This window comes from Ptychodera flava, chromosome 6 (assembly GCF_041260155.1).
Source record: "Ptychodera flava strain L36383 chromosome 6, AS_Pfla_20210202, whole genome shotgun sequence".
Classification (NCBI taxonomy): domain Eukaryota; kingdom Metazoa; phylum Hemichordata; class Enteropneusta; family Ptychoderidae; genus Ptychodera; species Ptychodera flava.
The window spans coordinates 27,057,915-27,070,367 of NC_091933.1; the positions used below are offsets into that span (position 1 = coordinate 27,057,915).

The 12,453-nt window shown below is 37.5% G+C and overlaps 1 protein-coding gene across 1 annotated transcript in view; it reads left to right on the forward strand.

Moving 5' to 3' along the window:
• The window catches only part of LOC139135354 (plexin-A4-like), a 105,005-nt gene that overhangs the window by 72,476 nt on the left and 20,076 nt on the right, over positions 1–12,453 (forward strand). Inside the window, exons 17-25 of the mRNA XM_070702706.1 lie at positions 258–434; positions 1,962–2,055; positions 2,429–2,674; positions 3,238–3,414; positions 4,223–4,457; positions 5,925–6,073; positions 6,482–6,603; positions 8,072–8,137; positions 11,973–12,047. Of these exons, the coding sequence (XP_070558807.1) occupies positions 258–434; positions 1,962–2,055; positions 2,429–2,674; positions 3,238–3,414; positions 4,223–4,457; positions 5,925–6,073; positions 6,482–6,603; positions 8,072–8,137; positions 11,973–12,047 (1,341 nt within the window). The remainder of the gene's footprint in view (positions 1–257; positions 435–1,961; positions 2,056–2,428; positions 2,675–3,237; positions 3,415–4,222; positions 4,458–5,924; positions 6,074–6,481; positions 6,604–8,071; positions 8,138–11,972; positions 12,048–12,453) is intronic.

Consider the following 12,453-nt stretch of genomic DNA (forward strand, 5'->3'; position numbering starts at 1 on the left):
ATAATATGTGCACGTCATATTTGTAGTTGATAACATCCTCCCTCAAAATATGGATGTTTTTGCCTAAGAGTTACATGCATTGCACTTTCCAACTTTCAGTATGGTTTTGTTTCGGAAAATAGCCAGTGACTTATCTAACATCATCATTCACAGCATAAATTAATTTTTTTTCTCGGCTCAACAAAGAGGTTTGACAGTTTAGGTTGTGTACACTTTGACATGGGACATGGATATCTTCTCAATATTTCACACTGCAGAGGTGAAGTCAATGCAACAGCAATACCATGCAGGACGTCAGAGTACTCACAACCTGACAGTTTCAATGTGGTGGTGAACTTTGATGGCGCTCAACGTGAGGCTCCTACTGATGCAGAGTTCAACTATGCTGAAAATCCAACGGTGACTCATCTGAGTCCTCTAGAAAGTAGTCTTAGGTAGGTTCTTTCAATTTTGATTGGCCTCAGTACAGCCTGTAACCTGGAACTCGATGGACCACTACAACTATATCCGCAGCAGTTACAGACTTTGGTCTCAGTGAGTGTTAGTGAACCATTCTTTTTAATCCTCTTTCTACCAGGCTCCGAATTTAGTATCAATGTCTGATTTTTGTTGATGATGAGTGCCTTGTATGTATAAACATCTTAACAAACTCCTAAATCTCTCTCTGTCGATCATAATATGGTGTTTTCAATCGGGTTTGAACTCCCAACCTACAGTATCTAGTCACCTAGCGGAGAAGCGACATACAGAACTGCTCAGCAAGATTAATTGAGAAAAAAAACACAAAATCATATTCATGAACAGTGATCTTGATTTACACATGTACACCCTAAGTGTTTATGCACACTCTGCCTATTGGAGGGAAATTTTTTTCGCGTTGAGATGTTGATATTCACTGAAAGTGAGAGACTGAAACTTTCACTCAAACTTTCCTCCATGAAACTTTCAGCCATACTCTTTCAAAATCAAGAATAAAAATTGGTGGTCACCGTGCAAAATTTTGGTACTAGAGTAACAAGTCGACCAATGTTTAACAATATTTGAAATTCAAAATGGCCACCATCCCTATGTTATCTCTAAGGGAAAAATAAAATTTCCAATACTCGCAAAACTTAGCATGTGAAAATTTTGATTCACCCCATAAGTTTCAAAATGAGCCCCCACAAGTGGCAGCAGGCCAAAAGAACATTGCAAAAGTTTATCCCTTTCACCACAATGGTTTGCAGGGAGCTGGGGGTGAACAGGTTAAGAGTCCTGCTACATGTATCTGTCCTCGATGCACATTCTATTTTAATATCATACGGTATGTGGACAGTTGAAATGCCCCACTCAGCTATAAAGAGGCATATTTCATTCAGTATTTTTGAGTGAAGGATGCGGTGCAACCTCGATTCTTCCAGTGAAATAAAATAGATTATTATGATGTTGACAGTATATTGGTAAAACCATCAATATGCAGTAATATTTTACATTGTCGTGTGTGTGAGGTAGTTGACAGAGCCACTCCCTGCATTCAGAAGACAAAAACACTAAGAAGTTCAACATGGCAGGCAGGATAATGCTATTGTGAAAACAGGAAACAAGGACTGTAAGCCCTTATTATGGCATAGAAATGGGCAGTTTTGTCTTGTCGTTTGCCACCAATTATTCTTTCCAAAGTTTGAATGTTCCAAGTATGGTGTCTACATGGATTTGCTGTCATAATTTGCAAAGTCAACTTGTCAATACAATCATGTCAGTGTGTTCTTTTGAATACAGATTTAACCTTCTAATTAAATTATCTGTCCAACTTTGCCTACAAAGGATTTTTTTTTATATTTAAGTGTGAAACTGCTCATCGAGATCACATGAGTGTCATATTGAGATCATGATAACATAATTTCCAGGTTTTTTTCCTGGTGAACATATCATGTCTCAACGTTTTTTCATTCCCTGAAATTTTCTTGTACCAAATATTTCAGTGGTGGTCGCATGATAGAGGTGAATGGCACCCGGTTCGACGTTCCTGGTGAAGCAAGAATGACAATTAAAGAAGGAGATGTTGTCTTCTATTCTGTAAGTTTTGACAGAATTGTTAAAGGTCATCTGTTCAAACGCTATCTTATCTGCTGATTGACTAAAAGTGCAATGTGTAATTGCAATCACTGTCTTTTTAAATTTTTAAAGTCCTTCTAATGCAATACACACACACACACACACACACACACACACACACACACACACACACACATATATATATATATATATATATATATATATATATATATATATATCAGTAGGAGATTTGTTGTTCAGAAAATAACTTTGTAACATCTGAGTTCTCCAGACCCTTGTCCTTCTCAGTCTGTCTGAGAAAAGTCAAGAAGCAAATGTGTAGATGAGCTTTGTTGTGTATCCTCAGATTTTTTTGCCTGTGATTATATTGCAGGACCCCTGTGTTGTTAAGTCTCAGGGATCAATGGAGTGTAAAACTCCAAGGGTAGAAGTATCATCATCATCTCGTCGTAAAAGAGATACTGATTGTGTGGAGGGTTGTGACGTTGAAGTTGGATTTCAAATGGACGGATATGTCACAGTCATGCCGGATGGCTTCACCATCTTTGTTGATCCTGAGTACTTTGAGTTTGAGGACGATGACCAGATCGCCTCATACACCAGCGTCATTCAAATCCGGGTAGGATACTCATACTTTGCAGGTCTAGCATTTCTGAAATAATATCCTACATGCAGTAACAATGATAGTAGATGGTAATATACTCATTCAGGCTGTTCTGACAAGTTGAGCATATGCATTTAACATGATTTTGAGAGAAGAACAAGAACATACAAAAGTTCAAGAAAATTACAGCTAATATAACTACCCATATATCTGTGTAGAGTTACTACCTCAAGAGTCTGCTCTTGAAAAATGTACTGCAAGTCATATTTCGTTCTGCCTTCCTTACATGTTTCAGTGCACACAGAGAATACTATGTAGGAACTCTTCTTCAACAACTTCAATCTTGATGGTTTTCGTTACATTATAGACCAATTGGTATTTAAATTTTAGGAACTTTACAAAAAAAACAGGTTCTTTATTTGCAAAGTTGCTGCTTTGTGAAATCCTATGCTTGTAAAATATGCCTTCACATACCAGTCGTCATACTCTCAAAATTTTGAGTTATATAAGCATTATGGAAGACATTTTATCCGCATGCAGTACTTTTCAAGGCAAGCCCAATCATTATGTTTTTACAGGGAAGACATCTTGACTTTGCTGCCACAGCGAGTGAAGTCACTGTCTACATAGGTCAGGAATACTGTATTGTTCAGAGCTTGTCCAGTGTCCAGTTGAACTGTGAGCCTCCCGCAGAATCCCCTGATGGAGTTGACAAGAATGGAACACGGACTGAAAATGGTCTTCCTGAAGTTAGGGTGAGTGTCACCAAGCCACTCAAGTCAAGATATAACAGTTGACTAACAGTAGTTTTAGCTCTGCCATCAACCATGGAGAGCTTAGCAAATGGGTGCGAGTTGTCTATGACAATTGTACTACATCTGCCATCAGCGACATGGACTTGAGCTCGTCAGATTGACAGGCCGTGTTATCTGTCAGTTTACATGTATTGGCATTGGATGCTCTTTCTCACAAACCATTGGCCAGATTCTTAGACTGCCTTCATTCAGATTTATTTTAATTAGCATTCCATGCATGATCTCCTCCTTAGAGTTTGACATGATGACAAAATTTGTACTCTATATTGTAAATTTTTGATCAATTTTTTCCTGATTTGTCAAAGCATAATTTCTTTACTGAAATTGTTGGCCAAATTGCTTTAATAGTTGTTGTATATATTCCTACAGTTCACCTCATTGTACAGATGACAATATTTGCATATTACTTTGTTAATTTTTTTCACTTTTTCAACTAAAACTAAGGCTATAGTAATTTTTATCAGTGCATCTCAACAACCTCCCTTTTAATGTTGGACACATATGCATTTCATTATTAATAAAGTTTTGGTACTAGTGACATTTTGAAATGACTCCCAAGTTTCACTCTCAATAGAGAACTTACAGCTTTACAGTCAGCAATTATTATGAATATTATCTTTATAATTGCTTGTTTATTATAGTTTATTATTGTAACATTAGCTTGAATGGGCCTGTACATGCACTGTATACCCTTCAATGAAAAGTTGACTCTAATACTTTCTGTCCACATTTGCAATTTTCATGCCAGGTCGAAGTTGGAAATTTGGGTTTCTACATCGGATACCTTGAGTATCCCAGGAATACACTGTCATCCGGTGTCATCGGAGGTCTCGCTGGAGGAATCCTGGGTGTTCTTGTTGCCGCTGCAATTATCATTGTCATCTTTTGCATCAGACGGAGTTCCAAGAAATCACAAAAATTGGAAGGAATGGCTAAGATGCTGGATGACCTTGAAATGAATGTACAGAGTGAAGCCAAGAGAGGTATTCTGTTTGCTCAGTATCTTTTCACATTTATGCGCACAGTCAGAATAATATGACAGAACCCCATGACCTGTGAGTGCAAGCGCCCCGTACCAGGGGTATTTGCACAAGTGCTGCAGTGTATTCGGCGGCAGTCCTTTCACAAGCGAAGCTCATGAAAGGACAGCCGAATACACCGCAGCACGAGTGCAAATACAGCTAGCACGGCACGCTTGCACTCACCGGCCATGGGGTTCTGTTATTATTACATATGTTCTATCTTTTATTTGCATCATTTATCGAGAGAATCGACGATTAGTCGTGCGTAGTACTTGTCTGTCAAAGCTTCAGGGCGACCCTGCGAAGTTATATAACATTGACATCACTGTAATGAGGCATCGAATCAGCTTTCACTTTTCATTGGTCAACGCCGCCACACCCTCTATTTTGATTGGCTAAACTATTGTTTACTTGTTTATCAAGGATGACGTAAGAGGAACGTCGGAGGGCTCGAACTCTGCTTGCGATCGCTCACACATACGTAGCAACATGCCATAGATAGCCAAACGAAGAGAACTTTGAGCATGGAACGCTTTTGATTTTTTCACATTTTGAGCTTGAAATTCTTCTAAATGATCGATACAAATAACATTTTGAAGATTTTTACGGGAAATTTAAGAGTAAGATACGGCAAACGTTACTCGTCGAACAATCAAATTTCAGTGTTCACCGTGGCACACAAGAGCTCACTGTTATCAATGGTGTGTAGGACACACAAGCACAGAATAAACTGCATACAAAAGTGACTTTCTATTATAAAGAGGGAATGTCCGGTGACAAAACTACTGGCAAAAACGTCTCTGAAAAGTTAACTGTTTAATTGGCTCCGCTGCGCCTGCAGTTACGTGTGTTTCAATGTATGATGGCCGCCGTGGTACGGCGGCCACCGTGTATCCATGGAGCTAGAAACGGACGTCACCCGTTGTCAATGATTTGCTTCGCTGACAAACATACTGCTCTTCGGGATAATAAAAATCATCCTCACACTATAATAAGTACATGCAATATTCTTTGTCGTAGTTTTTAATCAGTAATGTCATGCATTTTGACTATAACTAGCATCGAACCAAAGTGAAATGAAATCTTGTGGACGACATTTTTTGTGTTTACAAACAAAAACAGTTCCGGGTCAAAATTGGTAAATACTCATTAACATAAAGGAATGGCATAATGTTTTTGGTATTGCACTGCAGTGCAAATACCGGTAGTGTGCGCACGCTTCGATGCGAGTAAACTGTGGTACATATGTAATAATGTACTGTATCACATCTACCATTGAGAACAATAGATTTTTGCTTGCGCTGAAAAAGCTGTACAGCATCGATCTGAGTGCTGCAATGATAATGCAATAAAGCTTTGGACCATGTTGGATTGAACATGGGTGTGCACTGCTAGTAAACCAACAATTTTGTTTTCCCACCCCTGCAGCATTTACCGAATTGCAGACTGAGATGTCAGACCTGAATAGCGACGTGGAAGGCAGCATCGGTATCCCTGTCCTTGATTACGACGACTATGCCGTGAATATGATGTTTGCTGGACAAACAGATCATCCTGTCTTCCAGAAGAGTGAAGTGGTTAGTACACAAAACAGAAATAAAGAACAGTAATAGAGAAAGATATTGTGGATAACAAGTTGATGTGGCACTATGTAGATGTACAGAACTTTTTTTGGATTTGTGATGATTTATACACATGACAAAATGACTGAGATAGATTACTTTTATGTGCTTCTGTGTCTTTTAAGCCATTACACTTACCAGAAAAATGTGAATGTCCAGAATTTAAATTTTGTGTACAGTGAGTTACAGTTTCAACTGGTCTATAGTATTCACTTTCCCTCCCACAATACCATTGTTTATTTATTTATAATTGTTTGATGTTTGACACAGACATTTTGATCAAGTGATTTCATAGATAGTCATACATACAACATACAATGTGAATACATTCCGTTATCATCTTCATTATTCTCACCATACCAGGTCCTAAAAAGTAGCACCATCACAGGACTCAAGCAGTTCTATCATTTGCTGAAAAAGAAGCATTTTTTGCTTATTTTCATTGAAACTTTGGAAGCACAGAAAGGCGTGTCTCCGAGAGACAGGTGAGCAGTGTTTATTGAACAACCTGTATGATTAGAGAGTTCTGTGCAGAGCAGTGTGTTTGGTAAAACCACTTCCAATCCAGTTCCCATCTGAAAAAGATTTTACAGTAGAAGAAGATGAAAGACATCTTCAAGTTGGTGATTCTAAACTAAGAATGAGGGAAAATGATTCGTTGCATGGTCTATGTTTGTATTGAGAAATCAGTTTATACTAGGATAATGTAGCTTCTCTTAGCAGTGAACATGTATTCTATTTCTGCATCAAACCAGAGGTATATATGGATTGTTTGCAGTTCAAGTTTCATAACTTTAAAGACAACAGAAATGAGAATACTTCAGCCTATACAGCTACAGTTACAAAATGGAAACTGCCTCTAGGCTCTTACATGACATACAGGCTGACCCAATTCACCACTGTTGTAGCTACTCTGTAATAAACAATCACAATTCACCAAATTGCACCAGACTTGAATTCCTATAAAGTTGAAATTGCTGAGATAAACTTTCAAAATGCTTCGATTGTGGCTCAAAGGTGACATAGCTCAGATTAACTTTACCTGGCAACCATTGAATGCCTGCGCTGGAAACAATACCCCCGCCCCCCTTGCTGATTATGTCTGGGCTACCAAGTGAGGGCATGTACCTTAAATTAGGTCACAGTTGTTGATCTTTGTGATCAAATCAAGCAACAGTACATGGGTGTGCAAATATAATGTTTTATGTGCAAAATACTTGGATGATGAATGTACTCCAAGATTTTATGGTCAGACATTTACTCTTTAAGTATGCAGCTATGAACCTGAGCAGGGTCAGTGATCAAAGAATATTTGGACTCGGTACAACATAGTGAACAATTTTAGGCCATTGAATAATCTCCATGGAGAATGATTCGTTATCATTCAATTTGCATACTGAAGAATGCCTTGTTATATATGTCGCATAAAATGAACACTGCATATTTAGATACACTGAGTGTAATTCTGTTCCCAGTCTAGAAGCCCTTGTCTGAAAGGAAGGCCTCAGTGAAGAAGCGTGGAAATCTAGCAAAGCGCTTTAAAACTACTTATCCCTATCAGTAATGCAAATATGTGATTATTTTGTTCAAATTTAAACATACTGCAAAAACCTAGCTGCTGTTGTTTATCTCTAGAATGTAGGTGAAGATAGGGAAATGGTTAAATGTGTTATCATTGGTTTTGCGTCACTGACTGAAGTACATCATTATTAGGAAGTGATACCAAAATGATCATAAGGAGGATAATCAGATTAGATCACCAAGTAATGTCCTTCCCAATCATGCATTCCTCTGCATCAAGTGTTCCTCTTCAGCTTCATTTTATATCCTTAGTCCTGCAAATTTTCAAGAAGCAATCAAAAAAGATGATTTTGATATTGACAGCAGTTTTGTTTTTCGTGCCAAATATGATCATCCTGATGATATGTTTTTTATATGATCATTTTTCATCAGAGTTAACATTGGTTCCTTGTTGACCGTAGCTCTCCACAGTGAAAAGAAAATGGTGTATTTAACAGAGTAAGTAAATGTTCCACTTAAAAAATATTAAACCTTGCACGTTCTTTCCCTTAAAGGGCCAGTAGCTGTGACTATTGATGATTTGCCACCAATTTTGTTTTGTATATATATTGCAAAGTATTGTTCTAACACAGCGTCCATACATGTAAAATGCACTTCGATTGCCTACATTTGAATTCTAGTCCAGACCAGAATTTACGTCTGCAATGACAATTCAATTTGCAAATGTACAGACTAATAGTTGAAAGGGACCATGTTTCTCAACATGCTCAGGGGAGTATAACAAGAAACTGTTGTTGATGTTTAAGCTAACATCTTGAAAAAAAATTATCAAAAGTTGCAGTGTCTGGCCATTTAATCATTTATGGGATCTCTAATTAGGGGAGTTTTTCTCCTACAGAGAGTAGACTGCACTGAAATAAGGAAGACACATCTTGACTCTGTAAAAATGCAGTCTTCTAGATTTTATATTACCATTATTAACAGTCAGTACTGTATGAATTTGTCTTAGATTGCTAAATTTATTTGTTGACAATAGACCCATAAACATAATTCACTTTAAAATGTCCTCTGAGAGTTTTCTCATCTGCCTAACCTCGGAAGACATTTTGATTTGAATATGAAATGGAATTGACATGCTGAAGAGGGTGCACGGTGGACCTTGTGGACAAAGGTGCATTTTTTAACAGACATAAGAGTTCAAAGTCATGTGGAATATGTGACCAGCTGGCGTGATAGTGCATGAGATTCTGTACATTGAAGGTCATATATTCAGACATGCATAGATTTTATGGTAAAATTTGACGGCTCATGACTCTTTTTTTTTAACTCTCATCTCACACCCACTTTTTCCTCTTCCTAACAGTGATTCACATCTTTGTGTTTTGCTGCTCACTTCATTTAAGGACTTAAATCTGGAAAAGTCTTTCATATTCATGTGCATTATCAGTAGCTGATGGTAAGAATGAAAACCATGTGTAATGAAGTGACCCTAATCAGTGCAATGCATGACATTGTTGTCAATATACATGTGTGTCTATAATCATTCTCTCTGCTAATATTCATGTGAGACCATGCATGCTTGCAAGTGTAGTAGCCCTACTTGAGTTATTCAGATGGCCGGTCTTTTATCCACCTATAGCTGAAACCAAGAAAGGGATTCATTTTAACCTGCTTGTACCTTGTCGATGTGTGCGTCATTTTTAGCTACTATAGACTATAGTCTATAGAAGCTATTGGGATGGGTATCCGTCCGGCGTCCGGCGTCAGTCTGTATGTATGTATGTATGTATGTATGTATGTATGTATGTATGTATGTATGTATGTATGTATGTATGTCCGTTTGTGAGGCGTCCGTCCACTCAAATATCTTGAGAACCGCAGTACTTACTGATTTGATATTTGTTGTGTAGATGAAAAATATGATTTTGAGAAACTATTTTTTTTTAATTTTTTGATATTGTTGAAAATAGGCAAATTAATGCCAAAAAAGGTGTTTTTGGTAAAAAAATCTTCTTCTTCATAACCGCTGGTCAGACAGCTTTGTTATTTGGTATACAGGTCCCTAGGGGTAACCCAACTTAGATTTGTTCAAATTGTGATGAAATATGCAAATGTGTATTTTTAAGGAATTTTTTTGTCATTTTTGGTCAAAATTTGACTTACATTGTATGTAATTCTTGTACTGTATAAACCCTATCAATTCACCCAGAAAAAAAATAATTAATATGATTTTAAATAATTGAATTAATTAGGAAATCATCAAAGCCAAAATAATTTTAGTGTAGAATTATCAGAAAGTTCAACTTTTTTTGACAGTTCATAGTGAAATGCTTACCATCTTGGAGGATTAAAACATGTAAAGGCAACTTTCCTGAATAGCAACTTTGACATATTCTGAACCGTCATTTATTGTGCCCTGTATGTTATCTAAAAGAAATTGCTCAAAATAGTCAATAGAGATAGAGATAGAGATAGAGAAAGTTCTAATTTCCATTTATGGTTGACTTGGTAAGGATAAAATAAAATTACTTTTTGAGGAAAAAAATAGAGTGGTCAATTAAAAGAGTGGTCAAAGTGATAGGGTTTTTATGGTAAAGCTGGGCTGTAAGATTCCTCATGTGCTATTTATAGCGATTATGCAATCTGTGTAAACAGTGCAATGAAAGTTACATGATTCCTTATAATGCTTTTGTTGACCTTGAACTTCTTAAGTTTCAAACATTTGTCTCTTCAGTGTGCTTTCTCTGAGCATGGATGTAAAAAATAGAAGGATACAGGACACTCCTTTGATCCTTTGTTCAAGGGATAGTTGCCGCCGATTCGTTATCTCGTAATCCCGTAACGGGATTAGCGTGTTATTTTATTCATAGCGTGCCTTCGGGTTGTCATCGGTAAACGTCGAGTCTTTCCGTGCATTACCACAGACAGCGTAAAAATAGCGTCTTTCGTGCCAGTAATGTTGTTGTAGCAATACTACGACCTTTTTCTATCTTAACGATGATATGCAGCTCATCGAGGAGGAAAACAATCGACTACATAGCTCCTGGCTCACTTTCTGTCTCCTGTAAACACGGTATAACAAGAACTGCGCATGTGTAATAACCTTTCCCCTTCTTGAACAATGCGTCAACCCGTGCAGAATGGTGACGCGACGCAATGAACTTCGGCGAAAAAATCACCAGGGAATTTTCGGCCAGGTACTCTGATCGATAAACATGACCAGACCGGAAAGTCTATATATATGACTTTAGTTTTGGCGTAACAGTTCTTTCAGCAGTGTCTTTGAACGTCTGGAAAAGTGACTTCAAACAGGTGAACCATGGCCTGAACGACGAACGCATTTGCACGCAATCCTATGGGGACGAACTATCGGCGTACCGCAAATATAGCCCAACTTTAGAATACGATAACTTCAACGGCCAGGCGAACCAGCACTTAGGACAAACATTTTTTAAGCGTTCATACCTTGAACCTTCCAATTAAGAAAAAATCAGACTCCGCGGTTAGATACTTTGTAAGTTAGAGTAATTTTACGATCAGGGGACTTCATCCAAGTCGGTTCCAAAGAATAGTCATAACTTGGTCAAATATGCATCGATTTTCTCAGTCTTTGGTTTGTTTGAGCTCTGTTCAGTCTGGGCATTCAACACAAGCAATTTCACAAGTTTGAAAGTTTTTTTTAATGAATTTGGCAACAATAATTTGATGTACATGATATTGTGAGGGAAGTGGGTGTGTCCGAGCCGTCCTGATCGCGGCAACCATGCCACAACTTCAAAGACCAGTGTTGACAAAGAAATAACAATAGGTGTGAAAGGGATTATAGGGCTGTCCTGTATCCTTCTATTTTTTACATCCATGCTCTGAGTATGTACAGTCTCAACTTATTCAACAGAACTCACAGTGTTAATCAAAGATATCCACCTTCTTCATCAATACATATGTCACAAAAGGTTATTCTCTACATAACACAGCAGAGCTCTGTCAACTGTTGAGTTGCTTGTTCTTTCAAAACCGCTGGTCAGACAGCTTTAATATTTGGTTTACAAATCCCTAGAATGACCTAAGTGAGATAATTTCATACAGTCAGGAAATACTTAATTTTGTATCCATGTCTATAGTAGCTTCAGGGACTTTGGCCCTATGTTTATGTTTTCTGTTAATTTGAACAGTGTGTACAACTTGTAGGTGAAAGTTTTACCTGCCAAACAGGATTTCATCGTTGTGGTGATTAAGGCATGGTTCTGATTTTCATTGGTTTTAAGAATCCAATAGGTTGCAAAAAGGTGAACTGTACTTGAAATTGACTATGATCATTTGCATTTATTTTCAGTGTTTTAAAAACACTGCTAGCCAACGCTGCAGCCAAGGCAGTGGACAGAAGTAAAGAGAAACAGATGCTGAGAAGGTAAGATGGTAGTATCTCAAAGTTTGTTTGTACATCTTTTGTACCTAAGTACCTGCTTTGGGTCACTGACAACAAAGGGCAAGGGAGGCCACCAGTGTTGAGGGTAGTGCATCAACTGTTACTTTACCCATCTCAGGTAAATGACTGCATTCTTGTTTTGTGATCTCTTTGTCATTCTAATATGTATTGCACTTTATTAATAACCCTTTGAGTGCTGTAATTTTTCTCAGCAAAATTTTAGTGCAACATTATTACCAATTTTTATGAATTTTTCTGTAATGTTTTGATAATTTTGGACCAAATGGACATCACATTTCATTGGGTATAGTTTGGTATCAAAATTTTGACAAAAATCTGAAAAAAAAATTGACTGGAGTATATTTCCTAAAGGTGACAAAAATTGACT